The sequence below is a fragment of the Carcharhinus amblyrhynchos genome, chromosome 19 (assembly GCF_965287045.1).
Source record: "Carcharhinus amblyrhynchos chromosome 19, sCarAmb.v2.hapA, whole genome shotgun sequence".
Classification (NCBI taxonomy): Eukaryota; Metazoa; Chordata; class Chondrichthyes; order Carcharhiniformes; family Carcharhinidae; genus Carcharhinus; species Carcharhinus amblyrhynchos.
Window position 1 is genome coordinate 42,997,570 of NC_137342.1, and position 23,765 is coordinate 43,021,334.

General features: G+C 40.0%; 1 protein-coding gene and 1 pseudogene across 3 annotated transcripts in view; one reads left to right on the forward strand and one right to left on the reverse strand.

Moving 5' to 3' along the window:
* Positions 1-836: 836 nt before the first annotated feature.
* Positions 837-988, reverse strand: LOC145355667 (U2 spliceosomal RNA; annotated as a pseudogene).
* A 12,677-nt stretch (positions 989-13,665) lies between these two features.
* Positions 13,666-23,765, forward strand: part of usp6nl (USP6 N-terminal like) — a 200,450-nt gene continuing 190,350 nt past the window's right edge. Inside the window, exons 1-2 of one of the 3 annotated variants that reach the window (XM_080207677.1) lie at positions 13,666-13,894; positions 16,783-16,857. In XM_080207677.1, the coding sequence (XP_080063803.1) occupies positions 16,854-16,857 (4 nt within the window). In that variant the 5' untranslated portion in view covers positions 13,666-13,894; positions 16,783-16,853. Of the gene's footprint in view, positions 13,895-14,227; positions 14,292-14,832; positions 15,016-16,782; positions 16,858-23,765 lie in introns of those variants that run through there. The other 2 variants (XM_080207678.1, XM_080207679.1) reach the window with 2 other exon arrangements.

Below are 23,765 nucleotides of genomic sequence, written 5' to 3' on the forward strand. Positions count from 1 at the left end.
GTTGGAGGTGCTGTCTTTTGGGTGTGATGAGATGAAACTATGGCTCCACCTGTTCTTTCAGGTTGATATAAAGGATCCCATAGCAGTACTTGAAGAGTGAGGGAATTTTCTTGCTTTCCTAGCTTTATCCATCCACCCACATCCCTAAAATAGATGATCCAAACATTTTACTCACATCGTTTCTTTGCAACAGAGTTTACACATGAAAGCCCTTAAAGCAAGAATGTTTTCAACAACCCAAAATTTGCCTACCGATGTGACTCAAGTCACTTCTGTTTTGTTCGCTTCTGTGATCTGCAATGAAAATCTGTGATCATCTTTTTACATGATAAGTTTTTACATTATGCATAAGGCCATGGAGCAGGTCCACTGAAAAAAATGGCTTCGTGTGCATGTTGTAGGGGAATGTAGCTGCCAATTTTCACACAGGTCCAAAGATAATTCAGAGAAATACCATACTATTAGTTCATGTCATTAGATTTTTTATACGCATATGAGGTTCATCAATATAATCCAAATTGATATTGCTGATTGCAATGTTATTGGTGTATAGATATGTATCAAGTTTATTCCTGATAATCAATTGTATTATTTTACATGAAATTTAAGTAAGATGAACTGTATCTATCTGTATTTTGTTCCCATTTTTCAATATAGATACTATGTTTCTTTTTTAGTTCTTTATTCCAATTCAATCCAACATAAATCAAATCCAATTCAGAGTCCCAACAAGTTGGGACATTCCCGATCCAAGGTGACGAGACAGGGCTCTCACCTCCTGTCTTGGGCTTGATCTACATGATCCAAGCTGATTGGAGTAGGTATAGCTCCTCCTCCAAGGCTTGACCTCATTTGCATCTTAGCCAAAAGGCCGACATGCAGCTTTAAAAAATTGCTTCAAATTAAGCTAAAATGTAACCTAATGACTGCAACCAAGTACAGCATGTCGATACTACACTTGATCCGAGCCAAAAGGCCGAGAAGCGATTTAGATACTATGTTTTTTTTCCAAAAATATACTTTATTCATAAAAATCTCAAATAAACCATTGCAAATCTACATGTCTTTGAATCGCAAACAGTGCAGAATTGAAACTTTTTACAGTTCTATACAAATTACAGTCATAACATTTCAAAACTTAAAACTACATACATGCCTCAAAAATTACAGTGTGCTGTTATTGCTCAGATTGGCACACAGTTACGCAGGTCGAGGGTATTCTGCAGTTCCCGGGTCCTCGGTCTGCCTCCGTTAAAAGGCCTTATAGTGTGGCCTTTCCCCATTGTGCCTTTGCGGCGGCTGCTCCAAGCTTCAGCGCGTTCCTCAGCACGTAGTCCTGGACCTTTGAATGTGCCAGTCTGCAACCCTCGGTCGAAGACAGTTCTTTCAGCTGGAAGATCAGCAAGTATCGGGCAGACCAAAGTGCATCCTTCACCAAGTTGATGACCTTCCAGCAGCAGTTGATGTTTGTCTCGGTGTGTGTCCCCGGAAACAGCCCGTAGAGCACAGAGTCCTGCATCACCAAGCTGCTCAGGACGAACCTCGACAAATATCACTGCATCTCACTCCAGACCTTCTTTGCAAAGGCACATTCCACAAGGAGGTGTGCGACCATCTCATCAGCCCCGCATTGCAACCCACTGATAACCACTACTGAACATGGTAGAGCTATCAGTATCTTAAATCTCTTTCCTAGTCTCTTTGAGCGCTTTTAAGATAAATATCATTCACTATCTGTTTTGAGTCTTTATAAACAGTCCTTGATTTTAGTTTGTCAATTTCACTGGGGGAGGCCACAGTGCCCATGGAATTTTTGGGGAATGTTGTACTTGGTGAACAGTGGGAAATAGTTTCCATTGCTATGAATTTCTTCATCAGACTACAACAACTTTTGTTCCCTCCCCTGTCTTTATGTTCAACTTCTAAAGTACTGGCTCCTTTTTAACTTCTCGTTAGCTATTTATTGTGAACATGCCCATAAGCTCTTTCTCTTCCTTTGATGTATTTGCTGGTGAATGTCTACCCATGAGTTGGGGGAGATGATGCAATGTCAGTAATGTCACTGGACCAGTAGTCCAGAGGCCCAGGAAAATGCTCTGAACCCAACCATGGCAGCTTCTTGAATTTAAATTCAATAAAATCTGGAATTGGAAACTAGTTTCAGTAGTGGAGACCACATAACTATAATTGATCCATCTAGTTCACTAATGTCCTTTAAGGATGTCTTTCTTTAGGGAAGGAACTCTACCATCCTTATCTGCTCTGGCCTATGTGTGACAACCAATCCACAGTAATGTGATTAATTCTCAACTGCTCTCTGAAATGACTATGTAAACCATTCAGTTCTTAGGCAAATAGGGATGGACAACAAATACTGGCCTTGCCAGTGAGACTCACATTCCATGAAAGAGTAAATTAAAAGGTAAACATATTGAAGCAGAGAAAGCAATTTGGTTTCTGCTTAGATTTTATTTTGGTTTGATCCGTATACTTTGCGCAGAACTTCACTGAAAATCTTAGCTTTCTATCTTAAAGTTGTCCAAACAATTCAATTATTTATCAATTTCTTTCAGTTTTCAAATTTGCAAAAGTCATAAAATTCTATTTCTGATTGATTAATCTTCGCTGGATGTTCAAGTGAAACCCAGGAAAATGTAGTTTAAGACATATAGCATTGCTATTATAACAACTTGTGAAAACTGTTGACAGCCACAATTGAAGCCATTCGTGCATCCACTGACCTGAAACTGGATGGTTTGTATCCTGCTTTGACAACCTTGCTTGTTTAAAAACAACCTGTTTTTTAAAAACGTTTTCACTGTGTAAATAACACTTAGTTAAATAACTGTTACTTAACAGCACTCCATTATTATTGAAATCTTTCCAAGCTTCAACTTCAGTAAGGATATCAATTTGCAACTAAAGAAGATACATCCATGTTTGTGAAATCTTAATTCACCAAATGGCAAAATGTTTCATAACCTACATTTATAAAGGGATAAAACTAAACAGACAATATTTGTTTGGAAATAATTGATAAAAATGCAACAAAGATGAATTATTATTGTTGAAAAACATTGAGCTTTTTGAAATGGACTTTTTGATTCATGCTTTTATTGTGCCTCCCACATAGTCTGTTTTAATCCTTATACAGTGACAAAGAATTGTGAGTAGACGTTTTGTTAGTACAACAATATTTATTTAAATATACAATCAATAATCCACCAAACAACCAACAATAAGTTATCTTACAGAAATACTAAAGTTCAAGACCAATACTTGACTTAACTTTGCATGACTGGTAAGTATCTAGGCAGATATTGGCCTTTATTTGTGTGCTTGTCTCTGTAGTATTCTGCGTAGTCTGGTCCTTTTGTCTGTTCTGACACTCTGGCTCTGGTCTTCCTTCCTTCTCGGGTGTGATGGCTCTCCTTGTGCTGGTCATTGCTGGCAATGGTCACCATTGTTGTAGCTCGTTCGTGGGGTCAGACAGAGAGAGAGATTCTTGGTTGCACAGCATCTTTATACCCCGTTGGTTTTGTGCCCCTTTTGGCCATTGCCAATCAATCAATCAGGACTTGATTACCCTGATCAATAAAGTCCAATCGGGTGTTACCGCACCATCCTCTGTATGTGTCTCCAACAGCCATTTCTGTAGGTGCTGGGGGCACATAGGACATACACTTCCCTCCCAAATAAGGGGGTAAGGCATCCCTATGTCTGGTAAACAACCCAGTTTGACTAGAAAGTTCCTTTTGTCCTGGAGATGGCATATATCCTGTGTATTCAGTCATCTGAGCTGCAGCCTGTTTATCTTTGTTTTTTAGGCTGCAGCCTGCTGTTTTAGTTCTTGCCCATTTGTCCCAGAATGCTTTACAAATCATCATTTTAAGTGGCCTGCTTGGCCACATTCTGAAGTAAGACTAGGTAATATTTATGGAACAGGATCAGTCAGGATGATGTTTACCCAGGACCCTGAGATGGATAAAAAAGTGGACTCCACTGTAGATTAGTAAAGTTGACACTTGGTAAAGAGCATAATTGGTTAAAAGTGTGAACAGCAAATAGAGGATAATTTGTTCAACCAGCACAATCAAATTTAAATTACAGGTACTGTATCCTATTTTAAAATCAAAAGCCTGGTGAGGAGTAGACTGTTTGTAATGAAATGTCAGTTGAGCAAAGGGTTCTGAGTAGTACTTGCCAGTATGGTCAAAATCAGACAACATCATCGACTAATCAATGCTCAAAGCTGTCTTGAGAGAGACTGCACTGACCTGGAACTTGCTGGGTTATTTGTAAACGCTCATTCTACTGCCAGCGAAAAATAAGGAAGAAAATAACAGAATACAGCAGCTCTGCTGGAATGCGGAAGATTTAAAAAGAACTATTTTATCCAAGAACAGACAGAAGTAGAAACACCAAAACATCCAGGCGAGTAATTATTTTCAGGAGAGCCACAGTGGAACTGCCATGTAAAATGTCAAAGTAGAAATAATGCTCTCAACTTCCACACAGCAAAACCTGGTTACCCTTTATTCTGAGTTGTGCTCCTCAGATTCAAGTTGCATGATACGGTTAACTGTAAAAAAAAGTGTCTGAATAGCAATAAAATCAAAAAACAGATGGAAGTCTTACTTCATTATTGACTTTTCAGGCTTAATAAGAAAACTCTACATCTTCATCTGTAAATAACTGGGAAGATTTACTGAGGTAAAAGAAGCATTGAAAAAGGGAAATACGAACGCCAAGGAAGAATGACAGAATCCAATTCTCAGCCAAAAAAGCCAGCATTCTATAGATTCCAGATAAGCAAGCCAAGTGCAGAAATCTTTCCCAACTCTGACAACTGGATCTTGAAAACATCACATAAAACCATGCATTCATACTTACTTGCCAAATGTCAATCGTGTAGCTACAATTACTAAAATTAATGAGTAACTAGTAGGAAATGTAACTCCTGGAGTTTATTATGCCATTTATTTGCTTTATTTTACTTCTGCCAAATCCAGTTATATATGGTAACAATAACTAGTTTGGTTCCAATTTTGTGAACCATTGTCAATACTAACATTACCTTATAATTTGCTATTTTTAAAATAATTGATGAACAATTCACATACATTCAGAACAAATCAGGAACACACTAATTTTGTTCACACAACTCTGCTTGGACTTTTTTTGTTCATTTACAGGATGTGGGCATCACTGGCTTGGCCCATCCCTTGTTGCCTTTCAGAAGGTTGTGGTGAGCTGCCTTCTCAAACTGCTGCAGTCACTGAGGTGTAAGTCTGTCCACAGTGCTGTTAGGAAGGGAATTCCAGGAATTCACCCAGTGACAATGATGAACGGAGACATATTTTCAAGTCAGGATGGTGAGTGGCTTGGAGGGGAATCACCAGAGAGTGGTGTCCCTAGATATCTGCTGCATTTATCCTTCTAGATGGTAGTGGTTGGGGGTTTGGAAGGTGCTGCTTAAGGAACCTTGATGAATTCTTGTAGAGCATCATGTAGATTGTACGCATAGCTGCCACTGTTCGTCAATGATGGAGGGATTGAATGCTTGTCAGCTTCAAGTGGGATACTTGTCCTGGATGATGTCTAGCTTCTTAAGTGCTATTAGAACTGCACTCATCCAGGCAGGGAGAGGGTATTCCATTACACTCCTTACTTCTGCCCTGTTGATGTGGACAAGGTTTTGGGGGTCAGGAAGTGAGTTACTCACCAAAGGATTCCTAGCCTTTGACCTGCTCTGGTAGCCAAGGACCTCAATTCAGCAATGACTACTATCTATATTAATTGTTTCTATCGTCTGATGGACTTGATAGGCTTATCCATGTGAAACTTTATCTGCCATATATTTGCCCACTTACTCAGCTTGTCTAAGTTGCCTTGCAGCCTCTTTACATTCCCCTCAGCATTCATTCCCACCTAGTTTTGTGGATATATTGCATTTGGTTCCCTTGTCGATTTTATTAGTACATGTTCTGAATAACTGGTGCCCAAACACTGATCTTTGTGGTATCCCTCTGGTCTCTGCATGCCACTTTGTAAAATTTATTCCAACTATTTCCTGTCTGCTAACCAGTTCTTAATCCATGTCAATATATTAAATCCAATTCCATGCACTTTAATGTTGCACATTAACCTCTTGTGGGACTTGATCAAAGGTTTCCTGAAAATCCAAAATGTCACATTCACTGGTTGTCCCTTGTCTATTGTACTCATTGCATGTTCAAAATAAACCCCCATAGGCTTGTCAAACGTGATTTAATTTCATAAATTCATGCTGATTTCGTCTAATTCAATCCCGTTGATATTTCCTAAGTGTCCTGTCATCACATCCTTGTAATAGGCTCTAGCATTTTCCCTCCTACTGTTGTTAGGCTGATACATGTCTGCTCAATACAACAATTCTGCCTTTGTGGGAAGCTACTATGACATGAATATGATGAACTATTTCCTGAACAGAAAACAAAATACTGCAACTGCTGAAATGATGTCCTTCAGAATTTGGTACAATTCAGCCATTTTTGCTAACAATCGTTGAAGTCTTCCTCTTGCAGTACTTTCTCATTCCTTGCTTCCAACATGTTTCCTCTGTGATGCCCAATGTGGAGAAGTATAAATGGATCAGTTGGGACCACAAAAAGTGACAATTGTCAGGAGGTTTCCTCAATCTTGTTTGACTTGGAGTCATGAGACCTCATGGGGCTCAGAATCAAGATTAAAGACTTTCAGTGATACTTGTGTCCAACTGTACATCATTGTGGCCTCACTTCTGGTAGATCTATCCTGCCAGGACTTACTCAGGCTAGTGATGCACAATCCTGGAATGATGACTGATAGACATTATTTTTTGAATATTACTATACAAACTACTGCTTGATTGGTTTGTAGGAAAGCTCACTTTAAGCTGGGTGTCAGCCTCCACGTGAAAGTAAGGAGGACTTTACAGGATCAACCACGCCAAGTTCAACTTGAGGTCTGACAGCTCTATTGCAGTATTCACCAACAGAGCAGCCCACATGGGCCATCAGTTCCTAGGACTCTGCCAAGTGTAAAAGCACCTCTTGAACTGACTGCTAGGAAGCCGTAATCTTGTTTCTTTTCTCCTTCTCTCTTCAAATACACCCTCTAACAACCTTCACCCTCACACTGGCTTGGCACATACCAAAAAGTCAATGTAGGTGCAAATCCATATCTTAACACTTGATCTCACATTGGATTAGCACAGCAAGCTTCCTGTTTCAAATCAGTCTGTCATGCAGAGTTTCCATTTAGAAATCATAACCAGAAATGGGAGAGTCTGCCAGCTTTTTGATCATGTGCAGCCCATGAACAGCAAAAGAAAAGGCCAAGAAATTATGTACAAAACCGCTAAACTATTGGAAAGGAAATACAGTCATTGGCATGGTTTTCAACAAGACTAAAAAATGAATATCTGCGCAGATGTTTGAAAAAAATCATCTTCAAAGTGCAAGCATCGATCTTTGCTCCTCATTGGATCATTTCTGGCACACAAGTGTACTTTTTATAGCAATGGTTTATATTTTTATAAATGATCATTTTATGTTTTTCCTAATTTAACCGTGATTAATTTGGAACTCCATGTACTTCGTTTGTATAGAAAGAAATTGTAAGTGTGAATTTTATAGAGAAATTAAACTTTATTCCTGAAATGTTAGAACTTATTTCCCTTTGTTTTACTGTACCAATATAGTAATATGTACTATGTGGCTCTTTGTAGCTTCACAACATTACCCTAGCTGATATCAGCAAAAGGAATCAAACATGAAACCTATCTGGTCAATATGGTTTGATGCAACATTATTAGGTACTCTTACTTAAACCATAGAGGTGCAAACAAGCATTATAATTGTCTTATAATAAATCACCAATGGATTGCTCAGAGGTCTCTTTGACAAATTCCAGATTTTCTGCTGAACTGTTTGATGGAAGTAATGAGGAAATATTTTAGCCTAACCATAGTGGTGATACAGTGGTTAGCATTGCTGTCTCACAGCACTCGAATCATAGAATCCCTACAGTGCAGAAGGAGGCCGTTTGGCCAATCAAACCTGCACCAACAACATTCTCACCCAGGCTCTAACCCCGTATTTACCTTGCTAATCTCCATGACTAACATGCAATGGTAGTATGGCCAATCAACTTTATCCGTATATCTTTGGACTGTGGGACGAAACCCATGCAGACACAGGGAGAACATGCAGACTCTCCACAGGCCACCACTCAAGTCGGAATTGAACCCAGGTCTCTAGCACTGCGAGGCAGGAGTGTTAACCACTGTGCCACCGTGCCACCCCTTGGAAGGGGCCCCCAATTCGATTCCCAACATGGGTCATTTCTGTGTGGAGTCTGTATGTTCCTCCTGTGTCTGCGTGGGTTTCATCTGGGCGCTCCAGTTTTCTCCCATGGTCTGAAATATGTGCTGGTTCGGTGCATTGGCCATGCTAAATTCTCCCTCAGTGTACCCGAACAGGCACCTGAGTGTGATGACTGGGGGATTTTCACAGTAACTTCATTGCAGTGTTAAAGTATGCCTACTTGTGACAGTAATAAAATAAACTTAAACTTAATAAATGTAATATATCTATATGTGAATATTATAATTTGCAGACATAAAGGTATGAAACTAAGCCTGGCAGAAGATAAATTTGTTTCGAGATACTGATGTTGATGAAAAACTGAACATAAATGCAAGACTTATCCTTAAAGACAACATAAGAAGTAAGTATTGAACATGCCAGGCCAAAATGTATTTACTTCTCACTTGATCTCACCTCACTCTCATTGGAAAAATTTAGTTGCTCACTGGGAATAAATTAGGATTGCACTGTTTGTATAAATTATCAGTAAGATACTGTTCCAAGTCTAGATTTTTTATCATCAGCCATTTAGCTTCAAATATTCACCTGAATGAAAATAAGAACAATGCGAAACATTGAGAAAAACTATACATTTCCTGGCAAGGAAAATAAAATGTGATCCAGTATCAGAAGTAAAAGAGCAACATATCCAATCCTTCTTACAGCCCCAATCTCTAGTTAATCGCTAGTATCTTCAGTCACAAAAGTTATAATCTGACACAGGTTTGTGACTGACCAAATTGAGAAGGCTTATGGGGAAAGCACCAAACAAATCGAGAGATGTTATCAAGAACATGCTGATGCAAAGCCAAGGTGTTTAGGGATGCCTAACTTTAAGCACCACTTGCGCCACATCTGAGAGTCCCTACAGTGCAGAAGGAGGCCATTCAGCCCATCGAGCTTGCACTGACAACAATCCCACTTGGGTCCTATCCCTGTAACTCCATGTATTTACCCTGCTAATGTCTCTGGCACTAAGGCTCAATTTAGAATGACCAATCAACCTAAGCCGCATATCTTTGGAGTGTGGGAGGAAACCACACAGACACAGAGACAATGTGTTAATTCCACATAGATAGTCACCTGAGGATGGAATTGAACCCGGGTACCTGGTGTTTTGAGGCAGCAGAGCTAATCACTTGCTGCCATGAGCCAGAATCTGCAGATGATACATTGGATTAACCAACAATCTCAGAATCCACCAAAATGGAAGTGAGTCATCCTTGATTCTGAGAGACGGCATGAGAAAAAGGGGAACTAAGATATCAGTATTTTTGTTTCATAAACCATGAATCATTTACAATTCACCAAGTATAAACAAGTCAAGCCTGACCATTAACTTGTAAAAACATGGCACTAATGTTGATTTAGCATTCACTCGCATTTACAATGACTCAGAAAATGTACTTTTTTTGTCAGAGACAATTTGAATCTTATTAATTATTACAAATATTTGTCGCTTGGACTTACTTTGACGGCTGAACTATGTGCCACAGACTTAGAAATGATATGAGTCAGCTGCACAATTGAACAGAGACATGTTAGTTTGACCCCATAGAAGCATGCTTGTTTCTGAATCAGGCGCAAGTTCACCATAGAATCTGAAGCATGTGATTAGGTTGCAGTATCGTCTGAGGCAGTCTTTCAAAAGTCCTATCAGAAAAAGTAGGGACTGTAAACATTACTCCTTTAATCAACAAAAGGTCACCCAGTTATTCATCTCATTTACAGTTTGTGGAACATTGCAGTGTGCAAACAGATTGTGAGTTTAATGAGTACGATGGCACAGTGGTTAGCACTGCTACCTCACATGCCATGGAGCCAAATTCGATTCCTGGCTTGGGTCACTGTCTGTGCGGAGTCTGCACGTTCTCCCTGTGTCTCCGTGGGTTTCCTTTGGACGCTCCTGTTTTCTCCCACCATCTGAAAGATATGCTGGTTAGATGCATTGGCCATGCTAATTTCTCCCTCAGTGTACCTGAACAGGTGCTGGAGTATGGCGACTAGGGGATTATCACAGTAACTTCATTGCAGTGTTAATGTAAGTCTACTTGTGACACGAATAAAATAAATAAACTTTATTCCCTGTGAGCATGTTGTACTACTCTAAAGATACCATGTAAATGCAATATTTCTTCGAGTTCCCTGCCCGAATACATGTTTGACACTTAGTGTTGCAATCTGTGCCACGAGTAGGAAAAACAGGCAGGTCCCAAATCCACCCACTTGGTACAGGAATCGAAATCTGTGCTGTTGGCACCAATCTGTTCCACATTGGCACCAATCTGTTCTCTCCAAGCAACTGAGTTACCTGAGCTGCCTGCCATTAGCACACGTTGGAAAGATTTACAAGTTGATATTCAATTTGTTTTAAAAGTTTAATTATTAGTTACAAGTAAGGCTTACATTAACAAGGCAATGAAGTTACTGTGAAATTCCCCTAGTCGCTACACTCCAGTGCCTTTTTGGGTTACTGCACCTAACCAGCACTTCCCTCAGACTGTGGGAGGAAACCAGAGCACCTGGAGGAAACTCACGTGATCACAGGAAGAATATGCAAACTCCACACAGTGACCCAAGCAGTGAATTGAACCAGGGTCCCTGGCACTGCGAGGCAGCAGTGCTAACCACAGTGTCACCATGCTGGCCCCCCCCTCCCCCCACTGTGCCACCCCGTGTTTGGCCAGCTGCATCATGAATACACATTTTCCTTGGTCCTGAAGTTCTAGCAAGTCAATTGAAACTCGACCTTCCGGCTCAGAGGCAGGGATGTTATTACATGACCTGCTCTGTATGTTGAAGGAATTTAAAAACAAACAATTAATGCAATGAACAAGAGCAAGGGGGGAGAAGGTGGTGGGATTGGGGGAGTAAGGGGAAAGAATCCCCATCCAAATTGTTGTACCTTTTCCATAGTAACTTTCCAGCCTGCACCAAGTTGCTTCGTAACACGTGGAAAAGAAATTGTGCATTCGTATTGCACTTCTAACCCCCCTCCGATGATTGCAAAGCGTTTTGCAGCTAATGAAATTTGATTTATTGTCACATATATTAACATATTAACGTACAATGAAAAATATTGTTTCTTGCAGCATGCAGTTGCAGTTTCGTCTGAGGCAGTCTTTCAAAAGTCCTATCAGAAAAAGTAGGGACTGTAAACATTACTCCATTAACTGACAAAAGATCAACCAGTTATTCATCTCATATACAGTTTGTGGAACATTGCAGTGTGCAAACAGATTGTGAGTTTAATGAGAATGGTGGCACAATGGTTAGCACTGCTTTACAGGCTATAAAGGCAAAACATATCTTTCATAGAGGAGGAAACGAGCAAGTGCAGAATGTAGTGTTACAGTCATAGCTAGGGTGTAGAGAAAGATCAACTTAAGTCTGACAGCAGCAGGGAAGAAGCTGTTCTTCAGTCGGTTGGTATGTGACCTCAGACTTTAGTATCTTTATCCGAATGGAAGAAGGTGGAAGAGAGAATGTCTGAGGTGCATGCGATCCTTAATTATGGTGGCTGCTTTGCCGAGGCAGCGGGAAATGTAGATAGAGTCAATGGATGGAGACTGGTTTGCGTGATGGATTGGGCTACATTCACAACCTTTTGTAGTTCCTTGCAGTCTTGGGCAGAGTAGGAGCCATTCCAAGCTGTGACACAACCAGAAAGAATGCTTTCTATGGTGCATCTATAAAAGTTGGTGAGAGTCGTAGCTGACATGCCAAATTTCCTTAGTCTTCTGAGAAAGTAGAGGCGTTGGTGGGCTTTCTTAACTATAGTGTTGGCATGGGGGGAACCAGGACAGGTTTTTCGTGATCTGGACACCTAAACACTTGAAGCTCTCGACCCTTTCTAGTTCATCCCCGTTTATATAGACAGGGGCATGTTCTTCTTTATGCTTCCTGAAGTAATGACAATTTCCTTCATTTTGTTGACATTGAGAGAGAGATTATTGTTGCTGCACCAGTTCATCAGATTCTCTATCTCATTCCTGTACTGTGTCTCGTCATTGTTTGAGATCCAACCCACTACAATGGTGTCATCAGCAAACTTGAAAATCGAATTGGAGGGGAATTTGGCTGCACAGTCATCGGTGTGTAAGGAATATAGTCGGGGACTGAGAACACAGCCTTGAGGGGCACCGGTGTTGAGGATGATTGTGGAGGATGATTGTGGAGGAGGTGTTGTTGCCTATTCTTACTGATTGTGGTCTGAGAATTAGGAAGTTCAGGATCCAGTCACAGAGGGAGGTGCCAAGGCCCAGACCACAGAGTTTGGAGATGAGTTTTGTGGGATTAATAGTGTTGAAGGCTGAGCTGTAGTCAATAAATAGGAGAGACATAGGTGTCCTTGTTATCTAGGTGTCCCAGGATTGAGTGCAGGGCCAGGGAAATGGCATCTGCTTGGACCTGTTGTGGCGGCAGGCAAACTGTAGTGGATCTAGGAAGTCCAGGAGGCTGGAATTGATTCGTGCATGACTAACCTTTCAAAATTAAGTTTATTTATTTGTCACAAATAAGGCTTACATTAACATACAATGAAGTTACTGTGAAATTCTCCTAGTCGCCACATGCCAGCGCCTATTCAGGTCAATGCACCTAACCAACATGTCTTTCAGACTGTGGGAGGAAACCAGAGCACCCTGAGGAAACCCACACAGACATGGGGAGTATGTGCAAACTCCACACAATGGTGACCCAAGTCAGGAATCGAATCTGGGTCTCTGCACTGTGCCAACACGCTGGCACTGTGGTGTCGCAGTTGTGATGTAAGAAATGCCATCAATTTGCGCAAAGCAAGCTCCCACAAACAGCAAGGGTGATAGTGACAATGATGGAGAACATGTGGTCTTTGTGTGTGTGTGTGTGTGTGTGTGTGTGAGAGATGTTAAGGAACTGGAATGGTGAAAAGTGCTGCTAATCATTATTTTCCTAGAGTAAGCAGGATGGGGGGGGGGGGGGGGGGGGGTGAGTAGCTGAGCAGTTGGGGTTGATGTCCTGGCTCTGTTGGGATAGGACTGCAGTGGAGAGCCAGTGTCCAGGTGTGTGTGTGTGTGTATATATATGTGCGATGTTGAGGAACTGGAATGGGGAAAGTTGCTGCTAATCATTATTTTCCTTCTAGGGTAAGCAAGATAAGAGTGTCACGGGGAGGAGCTGAGGAGCAGTTGGGGTTGATGTCCTGGCTCTGGCGGGGTGGGGACTGCAGTCCACAGCCAGTGTCCAGGTGTGTGTGTATTGTCCCAGGTGAGTGGCTCTGCCCAGTGGCCCGGAAGTGATTGGTGGGCAGTGCGGCAGCCGTTGGGAAGCGCGTCTCGAGCGGGCCGTTTCCATAGTTCTCCCTGTTTGAAAAGTACCCTCGAGCTCACCGAGTCCCACTGACGGCGAGTGAAGAGAGGAGGAGGAGAATTTAAACCCAGAGAGAGAGAGAAAGAAAGACAACCAGCAGAATTTACCATTTAAACCGTCGAACTTTCCCCATACTGAGGGGGAAAAAAATTAAGGTAAATGATTTTTGTTGGGTTGGAGGGGAGGGAGGAAAAAGTTTGTTTTCTTCCCGGTTGTTGGGAGAGTAGGAAATAACTCATAAACTTTTACAAAAAAATATATAATTAAAAAAGTAAAGTGTCGACTAAAGAGGGGGTGGGGAAAATCAGTGTTGATGTTGGTACGCGGCGCCTAACTGCCGCGGCCTAATGGGGCGTCGGGAATGGGAGGAAACCTAACTTGATGTTACCGTCCCGCCCCTTTCCCTGTCCTCCATTGGCCGAGGCCCTGTCCTGCCCACGCTTCCGATTGGCTGACGCGCCACGTCAATCAAATCCGCTCCCCCTCCCCCCGCAGCTGGAGCAAAGCTCGGTTGACCGGCGGGCAGTCATCCCAATGAGGGAGAAACAATTGGTCAGTGAGCGCTGCGCCTGATTTTTTTTTTGTTGTTTGTCTTGTGAGGATTTTGGAGAAAAAAACTACTGCTGCTGCTGTTGCTACCACTACGTCTTTTCTTTCAACTGTCGGCAGGCAGTTTCTTGTGCTGGATAGAGAAATGCTATTTCGAATTACAAGTTCTGATTTATTCCCCTCCCCCTGCTAAATAATCCAGTTTCGCAAGACCCATGTCAACTTGTACAAGTGGCTTTGCAAATCGCAGCTTCCTCCACCCATTTATTTTTCCTCCACCTTCTTTCTGTTTTGGAAAGCCCCCCACCCCGGCTTCCAAAGTTGAACAGTTTCGCTCTGGAGTATTTTTTCCCCTCTGTCTCTCGCATTGCAGCTTTCCTCTCCCCTCCCGCCCCCCAGCCCTGGGCTGAGCCATTGATCACTGGAACCACTCCTGCCAAGGAGGGAACCGGCTTTGTGAGACTTCCCTCAAGAAAGCAGGAAGAAACAAAAAAAACACGGCTCTTTAAACGCCTTGTTGTGTCAGGAATGGTCCACAAGCCCTTGACAGGCTCCTGCGTCAGTTGCGAATTTAATACCGCCCCCCCCCCCAAGAGTTTTATTAATAGCTTCACCGGCAATTGAATTAACTAACGGAGGACCATATTTTTGTTATCAGAGCCTGAAACTGAAGATTGTTTTGGTGTTAAATGGAAGGATGTTTGCCTCCTAGACATCTTGGTAAAGGGTAAAAAAAACTTGTGTATATCGACACTTTATTTTGTGGCGCTTTGGAATCTTTTGGACAAATTTTGTTAAGTTTGAAGGACCTACAAAAATAAGAACTATATTCATGAAGTATGCTTGGAGTGTTTTATTTTGTCTCCTAACATCAGAATTTAAGCATTTAGAAAATTTAAGATATAATCTAGTTTATTCAATCCAAAACACTAACGAAAGCAATTTTATGCTGAGTGTACGGTATTGGAGTTGGGTTACTAAAATATACTGTTTTTAATATTGATTTTTGCTTAAGTTAAAGCTGTTGAAGTTCTATGAGAAATTAATTGTTATGCACGTATTTCAGTTTACCAGATAGCTCGTGTATAATGCCTTTAATATAGTAAAAATGGCCCAAGATTATCACATGCTTATTGTAAAAATTTCACATAAGGAGATTTAAGTGAAGTGTGAGTATCTTAATAGAGAAGAGAGGGATGTGGAGTCAGAGGAAGTTCTTGGGGCCAAAAGACAGCTGAATGTGCAGCCACCAATGGGGAAGCAGTGATATTCAGGGATGTGGGTTATAGAGGTGAAATAAGTTAGTGATAGCAAGAGACAAATAAATAGAGAATTTAGAAATCAACATACTACTCAAATCAGAAATTAGTATCGTTGAGCATGCACAAGCATACAGAAAAATTGGGACTTGATCTGAATTAGGATAAGGGCAGCAGATTTTTCATTTGCTGCATGGAGGGAAGCTGGCTAGAGCAGCATTGGAATAATTGAGTATAGATGCAACTAAGGTATGGATGATCTCCCCAATAGGTGAGCTGAGACAGTAGTGGGGCTGGCGTGTTGTGGGTGTGGCAGGAGGTGGCCTTGCGGACAGAGATGATATCGGGCCGAAAGCTCAGCGCATCAAAACATGATGCCGAGATTACCAACAGTTTGATTCATGAATACAAATTTAATATTGCTGGATCATCAGTTTGATAAATTATTTCATTAGTCCACTGTCAAATTCGTATAATTTAAAATCATACTAAAATGCAGTCTAGTTATTGTTAACTGAGGTACTTTAGCTGATCGATAACCTACCAATCTCCGTTATTGTTGAATCTGGATATTTTGGAGCACGTATTTTGGGTATTTGGGTTAATAATATAGCATTTTGGTTTCGAACATGCATTCTTCATTAAAGAGTTAACAAAAGTTGCATCTGTCATGTGTCTGTGATCAATTCCAAATGTCATACCCATGATCACTGGTTGTTATTAAGCTTTGAAATAAAATATGGACTGTTCTAATGTTTCTTGATTGTACAGGATTTCTGTTGTATGATGGAAAGGCTGATGCATTACTTTTTTAATGCTTGAAATGACAGTGAGAGCATGCAGGGCTCATCAGTAACCAGGGAGCTTATGATCATCAAGGCAAAACAAGCTGATCAGTGTAGGAATTGTAAGAAAGTTGTCGACAACCATGTTGGTTTGATGGGCAATGGTAGCTCTCCTGAACCTCATCCACTCTAAACATGTGAACTAAACCAAAAATGGTGAAAAGTTGTTTAAATGTGGGTCATTATCAATCTAATACAATTCCAGTTTTGCCTTATTACTGACCGGAAACCTGGGTGTGTATCGTGGCTCACTTGACCCTACTCTTCGCTTCCCCTTCTATGGGGCTTCCTGTAGAATGTATTTCCATAAATACATACAAAATTAGAGACAATAATGTTAAATATATTGTAGGGCCACAATAATCTGTATGCATCTTTTCTTTAATATAGGGCATGAGCTCCACTCTCAGGATAAATAATTGCAGATCAGGTCCATATCTCATGCAGAAGAACACACCATTATGAGTGAGTAAACGTTTTTATGCTTGAAAATGAGTTGATATTGCTGGATGTAATGCTGATCACGTAAGAACTCTTTGAATCAGTCAGATAACCTACGAAGAGTCTAGAAGTGGAAAATTTAACATATTGACATGAATAACCAACATCGAATACTTGATAAAATCAGTTATGCTGTTTAAAACTAAAATAGTGAAAGATGGATGTAATTTATCTTTTTCTGTTTCACGCAAGTTATGTAGATCTTGTGAAAATCCATTGATTGACATTAGTCTGAATAGACCAATTATTTTTGAGATGTGTGTTTAGTTGATATAGAATCTTAGTTAATGTGCAACTGACTAGTAGATGATTGAAAAGAGATGAAATGTATTAGAAGTGTGATTTATTTGGCAATACTCTATATTAATACTTATGGTAGCATAATGTGAAATGGGGACAGTTTACATACTTCTGCAGCACCATGTCCAAGTTATTAATTTGAATTGGCACACTAATGATTGCAAGGTTGATCTGGCAAAGCTGCTTTTTGACTTAAATATGATGAAAGAGGCTTATTATTTTCAGTAGTCAGATTTTTGTTCTGTGATGTGATGTTTGGGAATTTCATCTGCTCTGTAGCTCCCAACTCAATTCCTGTCCCTGACATCTGTCTGAGAGTGAAAGCCTTTGTGCCGTATTTGACCCAAGATGGCTTCTCACTATATATTTGCTCCATCCCCAAGACTGTCTACTTCCAATCCATCACGTTGCACGACTGAACCTTATCTCAGCTTACCACCTGAAATTTTCATCCATTATTTTGTTAATCTCGATTTTGTTATCACTTGGCAGGTTTTCCTTTTCCTATACAAGTTCGTCCAAAACTCTGCCTCTTTCCCGACTTGCACGAAGACCTTTTCAATCACTAATCTCTTGCCTACATTGATTTGTGGTCTGGTTTTCAAAGCTCTCCTTGGCCTCATCTTTCCTATGAATCTAATCTCCTAGATCTACGTCTTTCCAATTCTGGTGTCTTGAGCATCCCCAATTTTAATCGCTTCAGTATTGGCAGTTGTCCTTTTAGCTGCCTAGACCCTAAGCTCTTGAATTCCCTCTCTAAATCTCTCCACCTTTCGGTTCGTTTCTCCTCCTTTCAGGCACTCATGATTCCCCTTCATGCTGTTTGGTGTCAAATATGTCTATAACATTCATGCTTTTGATTTGTCTTGCTAAGTTTTAATATACTAATTGTGCTACATAAATGCAAGTTGCTCTAAATTAGTGAGGATGTTCTGGGCTGTTTCCCAAAACTGATATTTCTCATAATGTGTTTAATAGTTTTCAATCTTTTTTAAATATATAACAATGCTAACTTTTTTTCTGAGCATTCTGACTGTACTGGTTGCCAGCCATCATGCATTATTATCCCTTGAGGATTTGGAAAATATGATAGGCTTTTCCTACCTGGAACCTCAAATTGTTTTCATTCTACAGTTGGTTAATTGATAAGCCTCTTGCACAGAGCACGATGGACAAAGAGCTTATATGTCCACTATGTGAGCTCCATGTGCATGTGATATCTTACTTCGCAAATGTCAGAGACATTAAAACTTGTTTATGTTTGGCAAATTGAAGTGTTCAATCAATGCTGGGACTTGAATGTATGGTTATCACAATTAGTTTGCTCCTATTCATTCAAAATCATTTTTATGCTCAAATCAAATTATACAGTTTGTATTAATTATTTAAAACAGTAGAGGGACGTTAATGTGCACATAAAGATTCAAATTCAGTGACTTTGGATTAATTGTACATGGCTGAAAGACAAATATGGTAGGATTATTGTCATGATTTCAATTGTATTGATTTTCACATAGAAAGCACAGTAGAATTATAGGGAATGGGATAGCTTGATCTTGGGTTTGGTCATAGCTCGGCACAACATTGAGGGCCGAAGGGCCTGTACTGTGGTGTACTGTTCTATGTTCTAAAAGAAAGAACTAACTTGCAAATATTTAGCATTTTTCGTAGTCCCAGGACGTCCAAAGCAATTTGCAACCAATGATGTCTGTCTGTAGTGTAGTAGCCATTGTAATGTATACAAATACAGTGCAATATGTATTTTTTTTTGCAGTAACGTTTCATCTTGATACAGTTAGTGGCCATTCAGCTTTCAGATTTTAGGGACCCAAGACACTTAACACTTTGTATAGTTTTATTATGCTATCTTTTGTGAACCTTAAAATGTAGACAGAGACTCTGTATAAATCTCTAATTTATAGATGAGTGCTGAAATTATTGCTTTAATTTTAGTTTGAATTTAGTGAAAGAAAAATAATATTGAGAACATACTGGAGTAATTATAAGTTCTTAATTACATCTCTTGCTTCGGAGCTGTAGTGATGTTTTCAATATCGCTCCCTGAATTTGTAATTACAACAGTTAATTGTTTTGTTGTAAACATTTACTAGAAAGCAGGTAGGGAAAATTAGTTTAGAACTCGGTTAAAAAAATGGGAATATTGTGGAGATTAAAGTTCAGAGTAAATGCAAAATGCAGACAATAAAAAGATATTAATTTAAATGTGTAAGTGTTACCAGTACTCTGATTCATGATTTTTTTGTTTTCCTGTGAATCAAATTTGAAATAATTTTGTCATTGTGTTCTACTGTCATTACCTTGGAGGGTTAAAAAATTCTGCTGGATTCTTAATCTTGGTGGCTTGCAGCACTGTTAGTGGTTTGTAAGTTGAAGTTCATATGATGAAGAAAATAGAAACTGAACTGACAGATTTTTAGATTTGGTGCTTAAGTGTGATTTTGGTGTACAGATACAATCTGGTGTGCCAAACTCATTGGAGAGACTTTCGCATACTGTTGAGGCTAACAATTGTGCAGCACAAGGGGAAAAATTCATTGTTGGAAATGCTGTCTTTTAGATTTAGATTTAAATTTAAATCTGTTTGCCTGTTCAGCTGGACATAAAGATTCCCATGCCATTAGATTCTTCCACCATCCTGACCAATATTTACTTTTCAATCAATACCACGATTGCAGATTAACTGATGATTTAATTCTTTGCTGTATGTAACAGTGACATACTGCCCTTGATGTCAATGCAGCTAATGACCTAGCTTGGCATAAAGGAGATATAGCTGAATGGGAATCAGATGAGAACTTTTGAGGGGCTAGTAAAGGTAGATGGTTGTGACAGGTGGAGACCAATCAGTATTGCCTCAGGGCAGTCAAGAATTCCTTTGAAGTCTTAGCTTTTTTGAATTACTTGACCAGTGGCATCCCTACTTCTTAAGATCATGAGCGAGATTGTTTGTAGATTTATTCTGCTTAATTTACAATGTCTTCAATATGCAGGCTATACCAGTCAAAAGTGGAAAGGAAAAGTTTTAGATTTATGTAGGGGTGGCATGGTGGTGCAGCACAGTTGCCTAATAGTGTCAGGGACCAGGTTCAATTTCAGCCTTGGGTGACTAAATGGAGTTTGCACATTCTCCCTGTGTCTGTGTGGGTGCTTGGTTTCCTCCCACAGTCCAAAGATGTACAGATTAGGTGAATTGGTAATGATCAGTGTGCAGGGTTACAGAGAATAGGCAGGTCTTCTGTTTTCATGCCTGGATTTGATGCTTTGGGTGGGACATGAACCTTCTGATTTGAAAATTGGGTACCTTAACATAGGTTGACCTATGGCTAATGTTGTATAGTAGGAGCTGGTGATGTGCAGGTTTGATCAGAAAGACGTAGGCAGCATTTGTGCCACATAAATATAAAACAGTGACAGTTGCTGAACCAGAGAAAGCCCACTATTGTTCATTGCCCCGACCACATCCTTGGGTTTGCCATTGACCTGAAGCTGAACTGGCGCAGCCTCCTAGACGTTGGGACTGCAAGGGTAGCTCAATCCAATTGATTGCTTCTTGGTCTCTCAATGTTTTAATTGTTTACAAGGCTTGTTAGGAACATAAACAACACTGCAACAGCACTTAAGAAATTCATGCTGTTTAGGAAAGAGTAGACCATTTGCTTGGTGCGCTACTCTTTGAGCGATGCCCTGTTTTGAAGTATGTATGATTCCATGATCTACTGAGACAGCTCTTATTTGGGGAAAAAAGCATTCTAACAACCTCAACCAGTAAGGGAAGAGCAGAAAGATAATGGAAATACCCTTCACCTTAATTCCTTGCCAAATGACATGTCATCCTTATTTGAACATGTCTTGCAATTTTTTTGTTAACACTGGACCAGAATCTTGGAATTTCCTACTTCATGCCATTTTAGGAGCGTTTACATCACGTGCATTGCAGCATTCAAGAAAAAGCCCAGCTCCATTTCTGTTGCCAAAAATGGGCAAAGTTCTTTTGCCTTGTCTGTAATGTGACGACCTGAGAACAAAACAAAAATTAACTTGCAGTTTGAAGCTGAACATTGATAAAACAAAGATCATGTCCAAAATTGTGCACAGGTCACCCAAATCAGCAAACCGAGATGGGAATAAGTGCAATATAATTTCCGCATTCGTGTGGTATTACCTTGTGTTTGTGGAATTCTTAAGAATAGATTTCGGTAATGCTTGTGTGTTTTTGTTTTTTTTCTCCGTCTAACGATTTTGCTTCGAATTTTTGTGGCGAACACTGGTTCTCAGGATACCATCCCATTTGCAAATCAAGAGTAGCATCACAACGTTTGTGCATGATTGGCAGTTATTTAAAACATTACTTCTGCTTCAGGCTGTAGACCTTTCTCAATGTCAGAAAGAGATTTGCCTTTGGAGATGGAAAATATTTTTAAAAATGTTGAGCTTAAAGCTAAGAGTATTTGCAGCTAATCCAGGAAGCAGCATACAGTGTCAGAGGTACCTATTTATGTTTGCATTTGGGGCATTGGAAGTTTGTCACCCTATTGCCTGATACATTGGGGTGTCTCTTGTGACTGTGCTGTAACCCAAGAACAATAACTAATGTGTCTGGCTTCATGGTATTGTTCGAAAGAAAACTGAATCATAGAATCAAGAAGGTCCCTACTTTTCTGTGGTTCACTGCAGCATCTTTGGACAAGTATCACACGAATCAGCCAGATTTCCAACTGTGCTCAGTAACTCCTGCAACTTCATCCGTATTGAATAATCCACTGGTACTTTCTATTCGGCTTCATATGAATAATGTTCAGTTGAGTGATTTGCAGGAATGGTGCCGATTGTTCAGAAACTCTTGAGCCTGAGTAAGTTCTTGGTGCTTCCATAGTACTGTTGGGTGGGGACAGGGAGCACATTTTAAATGTGGCTTGCGTGCCCTAGACATTTGGTGCATTTTTCCCCCCTTTGTGAGATCAGGCCTTAACAAATGTTGAAGATCTTTCAACCCATTTGGCTTGAATCTGGAATTTGTTCATAGTAGTTTTTTGTGAAAAATTTTCTTTCTACATCTGACATTTTCTAGTTTGTCGTATTACGACTCAACTTCCAGGTTTAAGGATTAATTCCAGTTTTACAGTTGGATTTGAGGACTGGGATTGGGTAAGGCTTCCCAATGATTGAAGATGTAATGATGCTGTTAAAGTCGTGGGATTAAGCCATAAATGTCAAAGTTGGTCGGTCCTAAGTTTTTTTTTTGTTGGAACCAAAGTGGTAGTGCAGTTGCTGTAGTTATCTACGATATCACATGGCTAGGGAGGAAGAAGGTAAGTATCAACCATTGTTCTCATTTATAATGGGTATGTGACTTAATGTATATCAGTAACTCTGATACACTACAAGGGAAAACACCTCATATCCTCTGATTCACAGGGAGTAGCCATTAGAAGTTCATGCATTTAATCTCTCTCTTCTCTGAAAATCTAATGTTTTTGCCTGGCTCAAATTTCCACAAACTAATGCAAAATAGTTTACCTTATCCACTGACTCTGATTCTCCCATCTTCCCACCAATTGGTAACGTCCATAGTCTTCAAGAGAGAGGCTATATAAGGTTCACTATTATTTTCTTCCTCCAGCTGCCAAGATATTTTTTGAGTGGTGAATAATGTTGCTCTGAACAGGTAGCTTGTACAGAAACTGAGGACATCTTACAAAATAAACAAACGTCAAATCATATTAGAAATTGCAAGAAATTTTTCCACTTGCCACATAATAGCTGCTCTCTAGAATTTTAGAACTCCCGTCATTGGCAGTTAATGTTGTAAACTAACTTGAATGGCTGGATGGTTTACTGGTTGTAAAGAGAATTGGAGATTTATGTAGATGTGGATCGACTATGTAGTTCATGGAATACTGTGGTATTGTGCTGTTGAGATGACCAAAAAGTCATTTGCGGAGTGCAGTTGTTCGTTGTTGAACAGTGTGGATGGTAATGTTGCAGCATGTTTGTACTGCAACACTGCTTCAGTCAGCAATTTTATTTTTTCTGAAACTCTTTGTTCTTTGGAAACTACCGTATTTATGTTATGCTGATCCACAGAACTGAAACAGTGCAGAAAAGGTACCGCATTTGTACAAAATTGTGCAAGCAGTATTTTAAAATTATTAGGTCATAATTCAGTTTCAGCTCTTGTACCTTCCCCAGTGGGTGAGGAAGCTCTGTACAGGCTGATGAAAAATGAGCACAATATAGCTGAACTGATCTACTTTGCTTGTGTGCAACAGGAAAAAGAACAAACTCTGTCGCTAGGGGCATTTCTTATATTGATACCAAGATGTAGAAATACCTTGAATTTATATGGAACTTTCTGAGTTGCCTCAGAAATGTCTTGACGTACATCACATGGTGAATTACTTTGAAATGTAGAGCTTAAGATGATGAACGCTATAGCCTATTTTGGCACAAGTTCTATTACAAAGCAGAAGTAAATTCACTTTTTTTTGCAATGATTGCAAAAATATTATCCATGCTATTACCTTTAACAAAAGAAATGGGATCAGATGCAG